Source organism: Triplophysa dalaica, chromosome 20, assembly GCF_015846415.1.
Source record: "Triplophysa dalaica isolate WHDGS20190420 chromosome 20, ASM1584641v1, whole genome shotgun sequence".
Taxonomy (NCBI): Eukaryota; Metazoa; Chordata; class Actinopteri; order Cypriniformes; family Nemacheilidae; genus Triplophysa; species Triplophysa dalaica.
The window spans coordinates 6,763,961-6,782,253 of NC_079561.1; the positions used below are offsets into that span (position 1 = coordinate 6,763,961).

The following is an 18,293-nucleotide window of genomic DNA, read 5'->3' on the forward strand; positions in this document are numbered from 1 at the left end:
TATTGTTATTACTATTGTCTATTTCTAAATGGCAATGGTATCTGATTTCTCTTGTGTAATCCAGGTCTAAATTGTTCTTGCCCCACATACCACTCCCACATTCACCCCACAGAGGAGAGTGTGCGTTGTTTGTTTTGAAGTCAGCTGACAGCATCTAGGACCCCTTACAGAACCATACAACATTCACTTTACCAAGGGAGGACAACTCGGACAGGACAAGGTATTCAGGTATTTACATAGCTTACTGTGTATGTCTGGTTTACAATATATTTTCATACCTGTGACCTTCATGTTAGAAGTTTGAAGCATATACCCCATTCACATATTAAGTATCTGTTGGCTAAAGTTGCTGTTTTAAAATATGTGTTGATCTTAGATAACAAGGAGCATTACATTTTTTTCTGAATCAAGGACATCCCGAATGTTGCAGTTAATCTGATGGTCTTCATTATATTTTCAGATTCAGATGTCTGGAGAAATTTTCTCCCCTCTGAATAATCTTTATGACCTGGACAGTGCCAACTGCCACCCTCTGGTGTGCCATTTGTGCCAAGAACAATATGAGCATCCATGTTTACTGGACTGCTATCACACCTTCTGTGCCAGCTGTCTGCGTGGTAGGGTAGTGGGGAGCCGGCTGATCTGCCCCCTGTGTGGGTAAGACTTTGCATCTTTGATTGATTATTGATAGATTCAGTCTGTCAATCTCAACCCAAATTCGGACTATAGAATGTGTTAAAAATGAAGGTATTGTCCAATTCCATGCGCATATGACATCTCTAATTTAAAACAATCTAAGATTAGGCATCGCTGTAAGGTCAGATCTGTGGTGCCAGAGCTGCACAGAAGTATCTGTTGGAGAATACCTTCATGAGGCCAACAGCTGCAACACAAATCCTGCCTTTGTTTTAGACTTAATAGAAAGTCTCTTGGCACATTGTGCCAAGGCCATAGCATCAAACGATAAACCTAATGCTATCTGACATTGGATACACTTCTCCTGGGTTGGCTGTAGTTAGAGATAAGTAAAATTCCTATGTGGTCACCCTTCTGCTGTCATAAAGTGTAGCTGGAGTGTAATTGCGGACACCATCAAATCTTGAATGCATAGATGAGCTTACGTAGGAGATGTATAAAAAATGGGACTATTTTGTGGGACTTTATAAACCAGCATGTTAGAGTAAGTATGAATTTTGATTCATTGATTTTAGCTTGTTCACTGAAATTTCAGAATTATTAGTGTCTGCTGTGTTTTGAATGTTACATATTGCTGTATATTTGATAATATGATTACTGATGTTCATTTATTATGTGTTTGTCATTGTTACTTACTAACAATTGAAAGAGAAAGAACATGTTGTTTTAAAATACTTTTTTGTCAAATGCACGGAATACTTTAAAAGTCAATTAACAGAGAACTGTAGCAGGATTTAGCTCAGTTTATCCCAGAAATATTAAAATAGCTAAATCATATTTTATTTGTGGAAATTCTGTTTGTTTGAACATCTGAGAGGCACCACGCCGTTTGTGCTTATTTCTGTCTCTTGGGGGTTTAGTTATCGCTCTCTGTTCTGTCTCAGAATTTAGAAGAGTGCTATTTATGTCGTTGTTGCTAGGAGGGAGAGATAAACACATATCAATGCAGACTGCCAAATGTATGACAAACAATCCAGGGAATAGGTGAACCGTTCTACAGACACACACACAAAATCTCTTTCATATCTGTTTTTTTAGACATCAGTCTATTGTGAAAGGGATAAATGCTCTGCCCCCACAAGATCGACTACTAAAGTTCTTGTTGGACAACTCAGCAGACAGCGAGGAGACAGTGCAGTGTGCTAACTGTGATCTGGAGTACAAGAAACAGGTCTCAAAAATGGAATATTTAAAAACAAAAATCATTTTTTTTCATCCTCATGTCATTTCAACCCTGTTTGACTTAATTTCCTCTGCAGAACACAAAAGAAGATATTTTCACTTTGGCTCCCATTGACTTCCATTGCATGGACATTTCTCAAAATATCTTCTTATGTGCTCCAGAGAGCAAAGAGTCATAAACAGGTTTTGGCTGAACTATGTAAATATTATGTATTACAAAATTTTCTGAAAAATATTCTTGACATTATTCTTCTGTCACAAATGCCAGGATGTGGATGCAATGTATTATTGCAACACTTGTTGCCAGCCGCTGTGCAGAGACTGCAGGGAAACCACCCATAAAGCCAAGATGTTCGCCTGCCACGAGATTGTCTCCCTTGCAAAGCGCACCAAAGAAGCCCACAAAAAATGTGGTGTGTAAAACCTTGTTTTCAAATGTTTCGTCTTACATTTGTCTGGATTTCGTCCTAATCAAATGTAATATTAGAGTTCATTCAGCTACAGGTGAACATGATCCTTTATTTTAAAAGCTACAGTTGGGTATTTATCTCAAACACGGTGTAATGTTTTTCTGATTTTAGCCCTCCATGGCGAACTCTACATCATGTTTTCTACAGAGAAGAAATCCATGCTCTGCATCAACTGCTTCAGAGACATGCAAGTGTGAGTTAAAAACAGTCCGTGAGCATTGCAAAGACTTGATGATTTTTTTATAAACATGCAGATTTGTCCTATAACATAGGGAGAGCAGAGCACACTGCATTGATATTGAGACAGCGTATATACAAGGGTGTGAAAAACTGGACCAAGCCGTCTTAGTGAGTTTCTCTCCCATGCTGCTCTGGATCACTATTGTGCTTCACTCTTTTGCTTCAACTACAATACGAGATGAGGAGCTCTGACTGAAGTTTCACATTTTACTTACGTTTGACCTCAGGCTGTTAAGGAGCTTCAGACATCTGCACGAGAGGCGATCGCTCTGCTTAAAGCCATGATAGGAGAGGTCAGGACCAATGTGGATGAAGAGGAGAGCGCCATCTGCACTCTGTTCAATAACATGCAGGTATGTTATTATGCTTATGTGATTTCATATGAATGAATTGATCATTAATAATTATGTAAAGGATGATGTGGTTGTTTCATGTAATTTTCGTTGATGAAGGAAAAGCTGGCAGAGAGAAAAAAAATGTTACTCAAGGCAGCACTAAGGTAAAGAAAGTGTGTATTATTTATTTCTTATGACATTTTTTTGTATGACAAAAAATGTCTTATAGATGTATATAGACCATTTCACAAGATAATCTAGAAGCACTTGCCGTTTCAATATTTATTCATTTAATATTATTATCTTTTTAAACTTACATATTTAATATCATTTTTTAATATTTGTTTGACATTTTGATTTGTTTATAAATGTTCTGCTGGTTGTATTCTGTTTTAATTTTGTGCGGTGTAAAAAACTGAAATAAGAAGTTCTAGACCAGCGCTGAACCTTCTTTCAAAGGGTTCTATATTTATCACAAAGGTATCACAGCGCAGTGAATCATTGACAATGTTTGTTTGGCAGTCAGCATGAAGAGAAGGAAAGAGCTTTTAAAGAGCAGTTATCTCATCTTGCTGCACTCCTGCCAACTCTTCAGGTGAGACCATCTTTCACCTCAGTTGAGCTCAGCTCTGCTCACTTTATGACAATATTTATTATCAATCATTCAGGTTAATCTGGTCACTTGTTCTGCCTTCCTAAACTCAGCCAATAAATTTGAGTTCTTAGACATGGGATATGTGAGTACAAACAAGAATTTGATAGAATACACATAGTAATATTTTTGAGTTTTGAGCACACCTGAATAAAATAACTGCTTCTCATTTGTCCATGACCACACGCAGCAATTAATGGAGAGACTGAAAAAGATTGTTAAACTACCACACAGACTGAGACCAGCACAGAGCAGTAAGGCAAGTTTACTTCAACATGTATGGATTAATCAAATGCTTTTATCCAAAGCAACTCAAAGTGTAATCAAATAATACCTCTCCTGGGTTTCAAACACATTCTAGTAAAAAAATATTTTTCCTTTTAATGTTTCCTACAACGGTAGTCAATGGGGTCAGAGAACTGTTTGGTTGCAAACATTGGTCCAAATATCTTTCTCTGTGTTCACCAGAACAAAGAAATGTATACAGATTTGGAACAACTAGAGAGTGTGAATGAATTTTAATTTTAGGGTGAACTATCCCTTAACAAGCACATCAGTTAAGTAAGCTTACATCTATTACATCCATTTAGATAAATACAGAGTATCGCTCTGAGTTTGCCCGCTGTCTTGAGCCTCTCTTGCTGTTGGCACACCGTCGGTCAGTGTCCACTGCAGGAATCGTGACATTAGGTTTGGCAAATACCAGCGGACAGTGAGTCTTATGAACATTTACATTTACTGTTTCTTCAAGAATCCAACTGAATATAAAATATCACATTTGACCGTTCTGCACAGGATGCAGTCATCTCTCTCAGTCCAGTGTCATTCTCCATCCATGAGTGACATGTCTTTATGCTCTTCTGTGGTGCGCAAGCCGAGCTCACATCGATACATCAGTACCAAGGTTCTGCTGGCGGAGGGGGGAGAGACGCCCTTTATGGAACACTGCTGCAGCTATGAGAACAGCTTCAGGGTGAGAGGTTCTGCATTTTAAAAGCCTGAATAGTCTTGTTATTTATTTTCTATTACTTGAAATAAACTGTTGTGTTGCTAAAACAACGACAAAAGGAAAAAGCATAGTACCTGTTAACTGTCGGAACCCTTTTTGAGCCTACACATGAAAACACATGAAAACACTAAAATGCCGGTAACTCACGAATTCTTTGGAATACAGACTTACGGTTGGTCTCGTTTGAAAAAAGAAAAGTAGCTGATTAGTGCAACAACAAAAAAATCACACATACACAGAAAAATATTAAAGGTATGTTGTTAGGATTATTTGTAAAAAATTAATTAAAAAGTTCATGTTTTTCTTTGATTAAAAATACATAAAAAATACGGGTCGCAAAAGAATAACAAAAAATCTAAGCACACTCTTTATAAAAAATAATCAATTACTCTCCCTACATAAATTATTTAAAAAACACCAATAAAATCTGCATTCTAGAGTCTTAGACCTTTCCAATGATATATAGTTTGTCATGATTCGATTAGAAATTACATGCAGAATATTGACACAAACTTAGGTGTCCCGTATACGGAACGGGTGACAGTTAACAGGCTACAGGGCAGGGAATAAAGATATTTTCTACAAATAGAAGACATTTTCTGATGAATTCATATCAGTAATGATCGTTTTTTTACAGCGAATGAGTGGGAGTTACATATTTGCATCGGTCAAATACTACTTTATCTCACTTACCTCTCATTATGATGCGTTATTCAGACTTTGCATACAGAGATCCAGAAACTCAAAGACCAGGTGCAGGAGATTCACAGAGATCTGACCAAACATCATTCCCTCATAAAAACCGACACCATGGGTGAGATTCTGGAAAGATCTCTACAGATGGACGAACAGATCTCTACAGATTATTCCTCAGTGGAGTTAATGAGAGCCATGTTTGAGGAGGTGAGATGGCCGGTACTAGACTGACATTATGAGGAGGGGAGGAAGAGAACCCACTGTACTATACATTTTCTTTTAGATCTGGGAGGAGACGTTGCAGAGGGTGGCAAATGAACAAGAGATTTACGAAGGTGAGTGAGTGCAGCAGACACTTTAGCCGCGTCTCCATTTGAAAGCAGGATCCTCTGACCGGAGGTCGCATTTGTCGACCACGTACATCATCGATGTTGTGTCATTTCACAAAAAAAACATTTTAAAATGTTTTTTTTCTCTTAAAACGTAGTTCTTATATTGACATGTAACCGTTGTTTTTCTGAAATAAAACCTGAAATAATAAACATTGATGACGTATGCACCCTACAAAGGTGACCTCTAGAGGACGCAGCCTTTGAATTGAGACGCAGCTATTGTCTCACCTCAAATGTTTCTGCCGAGCTGGTGGTTGAAAGTATTTTGTGATTCTTAGTTGATTTTTCTCATCTTTAGCCCAGCTTTATGACCTGCTACAATTAAAACAGGAGAACTTCTGTTTGACCACCATTGCCCGACAAATAGGGCCCTACATTCAGTCTATAGCGAAAGTGAAAGAACGTCTAGAGCCCAGGTAATAAACACCTAAACGAAACGGTTAGCAACGAGCGATCATATTCCACCACATACTTTTGCTAACAGCAAAATCGTATTGCCAGAAAATAGTTGCTCATATCATACCTTTACATTTTTGTGATTTATACGTTTAATTTAATCTTTAAAAGACTAAAGGAGCCCAAAGAACTACAAGATGATCGCACAGAAATTATGCTGAAGCTCTATGAAGACAGCACCTCCACTCCTGACACACAACCCAGGTAAGTTGTTCTCAACACACCTAAACAAACGTGCACAAAAAATGGGATGTTTTCACTTATTGGGTCCCAATATGAACATTTTCTGTGTTAATTTAACCCAGCGGCTAGGTTCGTTCCTTCTTGACCCAAAGCTGGGTTGTTAAAAAAACGTGCTACAGAAATTAAGCAATGTCTTTTTTGCTTCATCTAAACAGTAATGAACTGTCCTGTAATGTCGAAGACAACCGGACTTTTAACAGCCTATCAGAGGAGACCACTCCTAAGAAAAAGGATTGCTATAGGACGAGCAAGCAGAAGAACATTGACACAGCCAATCGTAAAGAGATAACACTGTGAAACCAACTTCATGGAATTAACCATGTATTTAATAAAAGATAAAAGTTTTATAAGCTACATTATAAATTGCTATTATTGTTTTATATCATAGTATAGTAGATGATTTTCTGACCCCGGATCCTCTTCAAAGCATGACATTTTCATGTAATTTACCTAAACGAAACGATAACAAGATAACAAGTGTGTTACAAGTGTGTTTGATAACAAGTGTGTTATAATTGACAGTACTTTCATGTAGTAATAAAAGCTTTTGTTAGCTTGAGTGTTTGTGTAGATTGAGAGTTTATTTAAAAGGTTTGTTACATTTTGCTGTAAACGTCAATAATGTAAGCGGTACAGTTTTCATTCCAGGGTGGTCCTCTCCCAATAGATTCTTCACACAGCTCAGCAGAAGCAAAGTGCAACTCTTACGTTATAAAAACCTATTGCATGTGTTAAAATGCCCTTCTGTACACATCTATAATGCTCTTCATTGGTTGAAAGTGTGCAAGAAAATACTAGTCTTTATCCATGTCTACAAGCTACACCATGCCTGGAGAAGAGTGGGGACTTTCTCGCAAGAATGTAAAATCAGAAAGATCAAGACTTTGGATACAGCGTGCGTTCTGCTCTCTTCAATCTCCCCTTCATAGAAATAGATTTTTCTTGTTGAGGTGTCATGCAAGTATGAAGGACAATGAACAGACACGGATATGACGATGAGTTCATGTGGGAATGAAGGTAAAAAAGCTAATGCGAGAGACAGAGTGAGTTAGGTAAGAGCACACACCTACACTGGAAGACTTCTTAAAATATGTGTGCTGAGACAAACAAAAGCGTTGTTTGCTCCATGTCTGAAAACATCAGGGCTGTAAAGAGCAACAAATACAGATGAATTAAGCCTTTAAGTTATCAGATATCTTTATTATTCTAATCGTTATTTTAAAACTGTTCAACAGTATTAACAAATCACAAATCTTTGGAGATTGTCGCACATCAGCATTTGAAAAGTAGCCCTATCACGACTGGCAGCATAAGAGTTCATGCGAACACCTCAGAATGTTTCTCACACACAATAAACTTTTTCAGGGCCATTTAAAGTCGGCATGACATTAAAAATGATAAATCTCATTGTTTTACACAGTGGTGGCGTATCCGTGCACATCATTTTTTTATTAATTTGTACTTGTAATCTTTAATCAAAATCGTTAGGCCCCCCTCGAAACGACCTCTCTTCACTTCTGGTCATGAGGAATGGTGCGAGGGCGGGGCTGCAATGACTGACAGATTGCAAATCTTTCACATTTTATCGATCCAATAAGTTGTCCGTGGATAAAATCAAGTCCCACCCTACGTTTTCATTTAAAAAGTCGGCAAACAAGACAACCGCTACTACCGTTTCATGCCGTCTTTAATACCTCTGAACAAAAAACTCTTACCACAAGCTAAATATTTAATAATCTATAGGGAAAATCTTGAGGCCAATTATTAAAAGGTTTCTAACCGCAAAACCAGCAAATGAAATGATGCATGTATGAATAAAGATGATGTGTGAAATGTTTATGACTTCATAAGACTAGTGCCAGTGATAATGGCTGTAAATATGAGGATATATGACATATGTTACATGTACAAGAACGCAAGACAGAACAGAAATACTATGGAGTGAAAGACAAAGGTAGAGGAATGTGGTGTTGGTGTGCGAGTATCTCTGGGGATGTTAAGGGCGGAAGATCCACCCTGCTCAGAGCAGACCAATGTGTCTCAGGTCAGTTTTATTGTGCTGCCACCTCATTTGTCTGTGCTGTCCCCCCCAAGGGGGCGCACCATGATGCCACCAGGCAACTAGCTCATTCAGAGTGTCAGTCAGAGGTGTCCAGGTGGGCACTGTCAGGCTAATTCCTCCCTTTAATGCAGCACTGCCTTAAGAATTAATCCTGATCCCTGAGATGAAGGGCAAGCCGGTGAAGACCTTCTTCTTGTATTCAATGTAGTCCTCACCAAAGAAAAGGATGAGAGAGATCTCCTCTTCCTCAATTCGCTCTCGAAAGAACCGCCAGCTGGCCACTGTATATCCCAAAATACATATTGGGTTGCACAAAACGATCTGAGACACAGAAAACCAAAAGTAAATGTTTAAGATCAAGCAATAAAATCAAATGCACGACATTACCCTTCGGACATGGTTTGACGTTCAACAGTGGTTGAAGTACCTGAGTGCCAATGCTCCAGTAAAACCATCCCACATAGGAAGGATGTCTAAAATGCGCGTAAACTCCACTTGTGACCAGCACGTGACTCCGGGCCTTCTCATTCTGCACTATGTGGTTGAAGTTGGACCCTGCGGTCAACATGGCTGCTTTACGCAGGCTGTCTCCGCAGAAGACCATGAACAGTCCCACCCCACAGAGCCAGTTGAATTGCTTCAAATCTGTCATGAAGAAACATACGATTAAAACAACTTTAGAAATCATTCTAAAATTTGTTCGAATGGTGTACGGATATCTGAACACACCTGGCACCAGGAGCTTTTCCACAGTGAACTCCACCCAGGAGAAAACGGCTGCTACTGTATACTCAACACTGTGGTTGAGAAGAAAAGAGTCTAGGGATAGACTGCGTGGGTTGATGATGGCAGTAACCAGGTACTCAGAATAGTGAAAGAACGACAGCGAGCACATATACCTAGAACAAAACAAATCAGTTGCTTCATCACCAAAAACATTTGCTTGTAACTGCTATTAGCAAAACGTACATACAGTTTTGGTGTAAACTAACTTCAAATAGCTGTAACTCGATTTTAATAAACATTCCCAGCTAAAAAGTGTAATTACCATCCAAAGTGTGTCCATGTTGTATCTGCAAAACTTAAAGTGAGGCCACATCCAAAGGTAAATCCAAGAAAACAGGCCCTAACAGCCACCTGAACAGGAAAAAACACAGCACATGTGATATTTTTAGCAATCCATAATATTGCAAACCCAGCTAAACTGCAAGTCTTCTTGGAGAGCTATCCGTAATGAACCTTTCAAGATCCCATTAGGCTGGCAGTGCAATAGGATTATACTTGAACACAACACATTAGCAGTGATAGAGTTGCCTTTGTAGCTGCAGATCTAGATTTAGCTTTTATTGGTTTTACACGAACTAGATTTAGCTTTTATTGGTTTAGCACGGACAACCAAAGGCGGTTCAGTAATGTGGTAATTTCAGATCTTTCTCTTGAGTCTTACCTTGTATAAAGGTCCCTTGTAGAGGATTAGCAGGAAGCCATTGAGAACTGTGATATACACCGCTATGGCTATTTTCCCGTTTACATCCGTGAGGTAATCGAATATCCAGTCAATGTGAGAGCCAAAATTTACGAGTAAAGGTATTACGATGACGCCCAGACCTGAGATAAAGCTTATGACACTTATCCTTCCTTCTAGCACCAACTTGCTGCCTGCCATGTTGAAAACAGCAAGATCTCACCCGGAAATGTCGCGTGGTTTGAGAGCTCACGCGCCGACTCGCGGGTATGTTGGCGCTCATCGCAAACATTAAAGTATTGTAATATTATTAGTCATGAACTGTTGTTGCTTTTGTGTATTTCCTGTTTAAACTAGATAGTGGACGAAAGTGTTTTTTTATTTTATTATTATTTTAAGATAATAACCATTTTTATTTGTAACAAAACCATTTCACATAATTTGTAAGACACAATAAAGCACTGATGACAGCATACTTTTAATGCAATGAAAAAACACAAAATGTATTAATATTTAACATACTGTTTATAAACGATTTACAGCCGTAAGGTGCAATGTGTAGACTTGCCATGCTCAGAGAACAAACTGCATAATATAGCCTACTGCAAAACATTTAACAAACCCATGGCTCTGAATAGGCACGATGAAAAGCATTTCAGCACAGCACAACCCAGTTGGAATAATTCAAAAGGACGATTTAAAAGTTTAATAATGTATAATGGAAATGTCCCTGGTGCTTTTCTCCATGAAAGACCCTCAATTTATTACCCACAGCTCTGTTGTGATCATGTTTTTGTTTGTTCGTTGATAATAACACAAAAACAATAAACGCAACTTAACAATTAACCGTTAACGGAAGTATTATTGTCTGCAATACATTGATGTTACATTTGTTGCACATTTTGAACTTCAGTGACAGGTCATTGTATTTTCATTTCACAATAATACAGAACTTCAGTCATGCAATTCATTTGCATTCATCATTCATTTATTGGTCATGCAAGTACATGTCTGTGTGCATCTGTTTCTACAAATATATCTTGTTTTTCCCCAAAGTATTATTGTCAAAGTTTATAGAATTTTGGAAATTATATACTGTAGGCGATTAAAAGAAAATAATTGTGTATCGTAATTGTGTATTGTACAGTATAACATACATAACATGCACTTGAAAAACTTTATGACATCGATCTGCCTGATTTAAACAACAATGAACATGCCATGGTTTAAATTTACACCCTCAGGATCAACACACTGTCCCTTTTTGCCCTTGATGTGGTCATTTCTGTGTAATTTGGCAAAGCACCGAAGCCCTGTAAAAACATCATGAACATTTTCAAAGGATGAAAAATAATTAGTGCAGCCGCCCTTAAAAATTCTTAAAATTAAAGATCTTAATGTAGAGGTAAAATTCTTGCTCACCTTCCTCACACATGCAGTTGTCATAGCACTTGTTGTTGAGGCCCCGGTTGTGAATATCACACGTGTGATTTCTGAGATTGCAGCAGGAACCTGCGACAGTTAATAGAATGAAGGTAAAATGATGCATTCAAGGTATTATAAAAAGTGCTCATGGTGTTAAACCAAAGGAAAAAGTTACCTGGTTGGCAATCCAGGTGATGTTTACACTTTTCATTTGATGTAAAAGTCACATTTTCACTGCTTGTGCTCTTATTAGGCTGAACATCCGAGTCTGCAATCCACTTTGCTGCACAGTTTCCAAACAAAAAACATAACAGAAATTAAACACACAAAGACAAGAAAAACAACCAAAGAAAGTGCAAAATATTTTTTTTTATATACTTATGTATGTGAAATAATGATAATACTTCTCTTATTGAGCTGTTTTTCTGCAGGTCTCATATCTTCATAATCCGTCCAGTCAAACAACGCCATGTTTAAAGTGGGTGTCACATCTGTATCTGAATAACTTCTGACCTGGAATACAAAACATCTTCAGTATGCATGCGGTATTGAAATTCTATTGCAAATTGCTTTTTGCTGCTCCTTTTCTACAACAATAATCACTTCTTGCATCTGTCTGGTTAAATTAAGGTTTAATGTAACAAATAGCGGTTATATGGTGTTGAGCTGCTGAGCTAATAAACAAGAATGTTTTATTGTAATATTGACAGTTAAATGAATGGCATGAGCCTGTTAATCATAATATAGGTAATTTGACAAAATGTTATAAAGCCTGTTTCTAGACACTGATAGATGATGGCCAAAGATATTTTTAATCAGCCCAAACAGTTAGATGATCATCACCTGTGGTTTACTGGTGGGGGTCAATCTTGTGGAGGGCTCTCCATCAGCTGATGAAGTTACTGCTGATATGAAGGACCCAAAGGTGGTGGTAGGAAACACAGGCTCTGTCGGACTCTCATCATTCAGCCTTTTTACAAAAGAAATCGTCTGTTTCTTAACCGGTGCCCTACGTTCTACATGAAGAAAATGCTTTTATCATTGACATTATAGCGGTAAGGATGTTTTATGTCTTACATTCGAGCGGTTTTACCCTTATCATGACCGTCCATAATGACGTGTCCAACCAACACCTTGTGACCAGTAGGATGTCTCATCGGCTTCTTTGCGATCTCAGCACCTGGAGATATATTAATTTGCTCTGGAATTAAGGTCTCCAACCCCAGGAAGGTCCTAGCGCTCATCACCCATCTTTTCTCTCCTGGCTCTATCTCTAAGCGGACAGGACGGAGGCTCTCCAGCTCCGGACGCTCATTTTGGGTGTGGAACACAATGTGGGGCGTCTCTCTGAGCTGACCTGATCTTATCCTCTCTCTGTGATCTCGGTGTCTCCTGTGATGATGATGTTGATGTATGGATGCCTCTGGCCTGGGTGGGATAATGACATTTTGACTGAAGATATCCATGGCTGCACTTTGCCCCGTCTTAGTGCTTGATGTGATCATCACCAAGTCAATAAGGAGAAACGAGCCAAAACGCCAACATAAAGCGCTAGTCATTCTAGAAGAACCAAAACAATACATTAAACATTATTTTAATGTAAGATTTATTACATGACATTTCTTTTTTCCAGTTTTTTTATTATAACCAGGAAACTCTTTCATGGAGAAGATGTGATTTTCCAGGAGACTGCAATATAGTGCTTGTGTCTAAAAAACCTATTGTACTTATTTTAAGCAATGCACCAAATAGCTTCTTTTTGTTGGAGTTACTGGCTTTCAAGAAGATGAAGCAAAAAACTCCCACTATCCACACTTAACTGCTTTAGAGGTTCCAGAAACCAACTTGGTTTCATCACTAGTCTGTAGGGCTATGTAGCTCAATGCTTAACAGCAGGAAAAGAATGTTTTAAAGCCGAATCAGCTGGACATATCATTTGAAGTTCCGTTGCTCTTCTTTTGCAAACATGCTTTGGGAGTTAAAGTGCCAGACTCTATAGTGAGTCTTTGATCTTGGCATTGTACCACACTGTCTATAGTCTTTCAGTGCCGGCCAAAACAGCATTACTGCATAAGCAATAGTGTCTGGGGGGATGTTAGACCTTTTACAATATAAAATTCTGACACAGACTTGTAAGCACATTTGCTTTAACTGTAATTTGTGTAAGCATTTTAAAGACGAGTATGAAATAATCCAAACAGAGGGATTTTTATCCTCAGAAAGTGGATTAAACACAGTGAGGAGATGAGTGTGACTAATTTAACAAGTGAATTAAGCTTTGAACTGACAGACTGCAGATAAATCCGACATTCCTCAATCGCTGGATGAACATACAAATGACAAAAAAAACTTGAGAGATTTAAGCATGAGCTTACAATGTGGAAATTTAGATAAAGCCCAAGGATGCCCCATGTAGATTTACTGGAATGTTATTTAAGTTTAGTTTAGTTTAACTTTTTGAATGATGGAGTATGTGTTACATACTCAATAAATAGGCATATAACACATTACAGGCTTCATTTAATACAGATCAAATTCAACAGTAAATCCTTCAATATGGATCTCTAATATAGCTGAACATCAGACTGTAAACACAATTAATAGCCAAAACAAGTTTTCATATATCTTAAAATATACTGAAAGCTGTTGAAACACAATGGCAATTTCTTGTAAAAGTGAACCATCTATGTTGTGCTCCTCGTTATTCTAATGCATGCTGATCATATGTTTGCACGATCCCATGCTGTGCGCTCCAAAACTGGAGCCTAAAAATATCTAAGCTTTACTCCAATTTCTCATTAGTCTCTGTAAACGGTAACATTATTAATTCAACAGGAAATGGGGATTTTAAGGTTCTTTATCTACTTTCTCAAGACATTACAAAAAATAAAAGCTAACTAACTGCAATGTGTCAAAAATGTAACACAGCAACATTCTCTGGCAAAGCATGCCAATAATAGCCATTATCTTCTATTAAGTTGACATTATGACAAAAAACATCTATACAACCATACAACATGAAAGAAACATACTGTACTACTGTACTACTGTAACTGATACTGATCTTTAAAAAAATCAAAATCTAAATAAATACTCAATTCCTAATCAATTCTTAAGAACATTCAAAGCTCAAGTTCAGTAAAAGAAAATGAGGATTTGATCACCTCGTTTGTGGTCCGTTATAGCTGGTTGCAGTCCACATTGAGCGCGTGTAAGTTGTTGACGGGAGCGCGCGTCTGTGCTCGAGCAGTCAATGATGAAGACTGCGACTAGTCACGGGCGTCGCCTAACCTAAATACCTGAACAAAAGAAGCGCACTGAACCCACGCTGTATATGTGTTTTATATGTATATAAAATGTATAATATTGTTTATATGTATAATATTTAAAGATCAGTTGCGAATTTTGTTTAAAAAACAATGTTGATTCATATTGTAGTCTGTGCTATACGAGAAGGTTATTTTAATCTTGTAATTTAAATTATTAGACTGTTAGTTATAATGCAACGTTGCAATTGTCAGCCGTTCTTTATTTCACATTTGATTGTCTAGTTTATTACATTACTTGTTACATTACAACGCGAATTGTACTCACTAGTATATAGCCTATAGGCCTAGCATGAAAAAATGAGCAATGTGGACACATATAAAGTTTTAACAAATTAAACTTGCAATTGAATTGTGAAGTCTTAAAATGGGTCGCTGTAAAAATAAATGACATATAAGTGACACACAAGCAAATAATGTCACTGCGCATTCATGCGCTAAAAGACATTTCTGAACCACATACTGCTGTTCTGTTCGGACCAAGTGCATGATTAAACAGGGAGGGGTTCGTCTCCTATTGGGGTTTGATCACATAAAGAAACCAGGCCAGAAGCACAGAGAGTGATTGTTGGATGACAGCAGTAATGTGGAGTTGGTGCTTTTGGGGGTCCAGTGGAACAGCAGTGGAATTAGTTGCCCACCTCTCCTGGGGAACGCACTTGTGCTGCTCCTCTGCGTGAGGCAATAAATCACAGGCCCCCTCCTGTTCCTGTGTTTAATGTAAGTGTATTACACACACTGAGATGTACCAATTTGAGCTCGACACACTCTGAAACACAGTAATGTGTTTGTGCTTCGTGCTGTGTACATCTTGAGCATCAAACGGCAAGGTTTTTAAGTGCAAAAATGATATCGAGATTCGAGGCGGCGGAAAGAAACAATGCTTTTAGGTGAAGAATGATAAGAAGTTTTTATACAGTATCTTAAATGTATAGGATACACATTATGGCAACACCACAGGCAACCCAAACTCCGTTATATTAAACAATGGTAGTCATTGTATTGACTGGTTGGAACCGCTAGAGGGCAGTACAGAAACGCGTTTAGCCTCTATAACTACACATTTTAAAATATTGCTAGTGAGCATTTTTATGTGTCTGTGTGTATTACTTGTTGTGCTGTTACACAAAATTGTTGAGTGAAATTATTCACAGGATTCAATAAAAAAGGAAAAGGAAAAAAATTCGCACAAACAATTATTTTTATTTTATTTCGCACAAACATTTCAGAATATTAATCTATTCAGAAAGAATTCCCACTTTAACACAGGCTCCTGTCAAAACAGCAAACCAAACATTTCTTTTTAATAAAAGAAATACAGTTTTCATTTCAGATGAATCATTCAACATTCACAGATGCTTCACGTATCCATTGAACATATCGTTTCTCTTTATATTGCCTCAAAGCAATTACCTACAATTATTGTTGTTACAACAATTCTCAAAATAAGGTCCTTTTCTGGACAAGCAAACATTTCCCCACCAGTATAGCATTTAGTGTACGAGGTTGTCTTTACAAAAGACTGCATGATTATACTGGTGGAAGAAATATAAAAAAGAGAATAACATCTCCATTTCAAGTACACAGGATGAGTTTCGCTTCAGCACTTCCAGCAGACCCTGATTTAAAATTCTACCTGGTGACCTCTTCTATGGTGCTGAATCTCGAAGACGTCTGAATAAAGCATCATTGTTATATGCACAGCGGAGCCACATCTTCAGCCGAGGCTGGGAACAGACGAAGTGTCTCTCTCGAATATTTGGAGTATCCATTGTGAAAGATCAAGGTCTTCCTTGGTGTAAAGAGGGACACAGTCTTTTCCCAAATGTCAGTTGGAGAGACGTTCTTCTGTCTGTGCTCGAGAACACTCTTAAGATGCTCCAAACCGTCGGAGCATTTCCTTTCCAGGCACACAATTTTACCCCTGAGAGAAAAGCAAATATTCACATGAGAAACTAAGGTCTATTTTGAACATACATATAAACTATTTGAACATATTTACATTTGAAAAACAACAGCATAATTTCAGAACAACTTACATCTTCTGCAGATCTCTCATGGTGATGGACTGGTTTGTTCCTCTGTGTTCAGTGTCAAGGAATGATGTGCAGTGAATCCTCCCTGGCATTTTGGTCTTATTTATATACAGCCTGGTTGAATTTAATGAGATTTGAGTTCTCACACTTTTGAACCAATCAGGAATCTACTATATGACAATAGGGCTGGATTGTTTAAATAAATATATGCAATACTGCAAAGGCCCTGAGAACTCAACAAGCAGGTGGGAGGGAGGGAGCAGTCTTTTATTTTGTATGCCAGTCAAGGGATTCAGACATTCAACATGTGAATTGGCATTGACCTACTTTATGTTGTCCTCGTCCAATATTATGTGGTGGGAATGTGCAACATCTGTCCAGAAATACTCCAGACGATAAAATTATGAAGGACTACGAAAAACATAAATGTTATGTTAAGTTACATAATAAAGATGCATTTAATGTTTTCATTTAAGCATATTTGTTAATATTACAAATGTAAGTTGGTTAATTGGTTGGTCCTGCTGCCACTAGTTTAAATTATTTTACATGAATTCATCATTAAATTTTCAATAGTAACTTTACCTTTAGATAAACCAATTCAGCCAAATATTAAATATACAAACACACAAGAGTTGTATTTTAATAATGAAACAGCAACTAAACTAAAAAATATATGACGTGTGATGTGATAAATGCACATGAATGAATGACTAAAATGTAGGTTGTGATTCCTTAAAGTGTGCCAGAAAGTGCAGATGATGTCATCTGATCTTTCTATAGAGCACACACTGCGGAATGGGTTGTTGTTAATGGGTGATAATTGAAGGATGCCTCCAGATGGTTAGCCCGGCGGCATGGGAAGCTTGAGAACAGTGAGCTGTGGGAAGTGGGAGGCAGGGTCACTTTGACTTTGTGTAATGGGCCACGCTTCTTTTATCTGCAGGATCAGAGTCTTTCTTGAATAAGTGTGGGAAGCCTCACCTCACCGGAGCGTTCCCAGGTTCTCACTGCTGAGAGTGGAGCGTGTGACCGAGAGCCGGACAGCAGGCCAGCCAGCTGTGGGCATGTGTCTGAAGAGTGTGCATTGTGTGCAGTGTGTGCCAAATCAGAAGTGTGTTGTTAGGACCTCCTTAAACTAAACGGCGACTTAAACTGAACACTTAACATATACTTTTATATTTTATATTTTATATTTTTATATTTTTTTATTTTATATTTTATATTTTATATTTTATATTTTATATTTTATATTTTATATTTTATATTTTATATTTTATATTTTATATTTTATATTTTATATTTTATATTTTATTTTTTATTTCATATTTCGAAAAGCAACAGTATAAAGTAACACCATATAATAATAAAAATATTATTTATTTTATTTTTGTACGCTTTATTGTTACATTATTTTGTTATCTACTGCACTTCTTATAATTTTATAAATGTGCTTTATGTATTTTTCCTCTTTTTATGTTTCCTTTTCTAGTTTTATTCTCTTTTGCCTACAGTTTTTAAAGTTAAATTTAGATATATTTACCTCAACCACACTTTGTCACTTTTTTATGAAGATATATTCAGAATTAGGATTATTGTTATAATATT

The 18,293-nt window shown here is 37.4% G+C and overlaps 3 protein-coding genes across 6 annotated transcripts; 1 reads left to right on the forward strand and 2 right to left on the reverse strand.

Annotated features, from left to right (window-relative positions):
* Nucleotides 1–88: 88 nt before the first annotated feature.
* On the forward strand, nt 89–6,930 carry rnf207b (ring finger protein 207b). Of its 3 annotated transcripts, none has more exons than XM_056733346.1 (18): nt 89–228; nt 461–657; nt 1,735–1,867; nt 2,147–2,291; nt 2,460–2,541; nt 2,621–2,696; nt 2,816–2,941; nt 3,041–3,087; nt 3,446–3,518; nt 3,592–3,660; nt 3,766–3,834; nt 4,166–4,287; nt 4,371–4,548; nt 5,302–5,487; nt 5,564–5,615; nt 5,971–6,088; nt 6,240–6,332; nt 6,527–6,930. In XM_056733346.1, the coding sequence occupies exons 2-18, from the start codon at nt 467–469 to the stop codon at nt 6,666–6,668; spliced, it is 1,902 nt and encodes a 633-aa protein (XP_056589324.1). In that variant the 5' UTR covers nt 89–228; nt 461–466; the 3' UTR covers nt 6,669–6,930. The 3 variants fall into 3 exon arrangements, with proteins under 3 accessions (XP_056589324.1, XP_056589325.1, XP_056589326.1); XM_056733347.1 differs by having other exon boundaries at nt 172–220; XM_056733348.1 differs by lacking the exons at nt 89–228; nt 461–657 and adding an exon at nt 676–1,180.
* A 619-nt stretch (nt 6,931–7,549) lies between these two features.
* icmt (isoprenylcysteine carboxyl methyltransferase) lies at nt 7,550–10,105 on the reverse strand. The gene is made up of 5 exons (XM_056733349.1): nt 9,881–10,105; nt 9,482–9,570; nt 9,163–9,332; nt 8,861–9,078; nt 7,550–8,754 (listed from the first exon to the last, which is right to left on the reverse strand). Exons 1-5 carry the CDS (start codon nt 10,097–10,099, stop codon nt 8,572–8,574), a joined length of 879 nt encoding a protein of 292 aa, XP_056589327.1. The 5' UTR covers nt 10,100–10,105; the 3' UTR covers nt 7,550–8,571.
* Nucleotides 10,106–10,393: 288 nt separating this feature from the next.
* On the reverse strand, nt 10,394–14,561 carry draxinb (dorsal inhibitory axon guidance protein b). Of its 2 annotated transcripts, none has more exons than XM_056733709.1 (7): nt 14,488–14,561; nt 12,417–12,883; nt 12,167–12,339; nt 11,728–11,836; nt 11,499–11,606; nt 11,321–11,410; nt 10,394–11,211 (listed from the first exon to the last, which is right to left on the reverse strand). In XM_056733709.1, exons 1-7 carry the CDS (start codon nt 14,523–14,525, stop codon nt 11,099–11,101), a joined length of 1,098 nt encoding a protein of 365 aa, XP_056589687.1. In that variant the 5' UTR covers nt 14,526–14,561; the 3' UTR covers nt 10,394–11,098. The 2 variants fall into 2 exon arrangements, with proteins under 2 accessions (XP_056589687.1, XP_056589688.1); XM_056733710.1 differs by having other exon boundaries at nt 12,167–12,293; nt 12,401–12,883.
* Nucleotides 14,562–18,293: the final 3,732 nt, after the last annotated feature.

Bases quoted from the DNA above. Each gene is read 5' to 3' on its own strand.
- draxinb (XM_056733709.1), bottom strand. From the start codon at position 14,525: ATGTGGACTGCAACCAGCTATAACGGACCACAAACGAG. The intron at 12,884-14,487 runs GTGATCAAATCC...TGGTTCTTCTAG, and splicing joins TATAACGGACCACAAACGAG to AATGACTAGCGCTTTATGTT. The intron at 12,340-12,416 runs GTAAAACCGCTC...TTCTTCATGTAG, and splicing joins TATGGACGGTCATGATAAGG to AACGTAGGGCACCGGTTAAG.
- rnf207b (XM_056733346.1), top strand. From the start codon at position 467: ATGTCTGGAGAAATTTTCTCCCCTCTGAATAATCTTTATGACCTGGAC. The intron at 1,868-2,146 runs GTCTCAAAAATG...CACAAATGCCAG, and splicing joins ATCTGGAGTACAAGAAACAG to GATGTGGATGCAATGTATTA. The intron at 2,542-2,620 runs GTGAGTTAAAAA...CCTATAACATAG, and splicing joins TGCTTCAGAGACATGCAAGT to GGAGAGCAGAGCACACTGCA.
- icmt (XM_056733349.1), bottom strand. From the start codon at position 10,099: ATGGCAGGCAGCAAGTTGGTGCTAGAAGGAAGGATAAGTGTCATAAGC. The intron at 9,571-9,880 runs GTAAGACTCAAG...TTTCCTGTTCAG, and splicing joins ACAAGGGACCTTTATACAAG to GTGGCTGTTAGGGCCTGTTT. The intron at 9,333-9,481 runs GTAATTACACTT...GTTTTGTTCTAG, and splicing joins ACATGGACACACTTTGGATG to GTATATGTGCTCGCTGTCGT.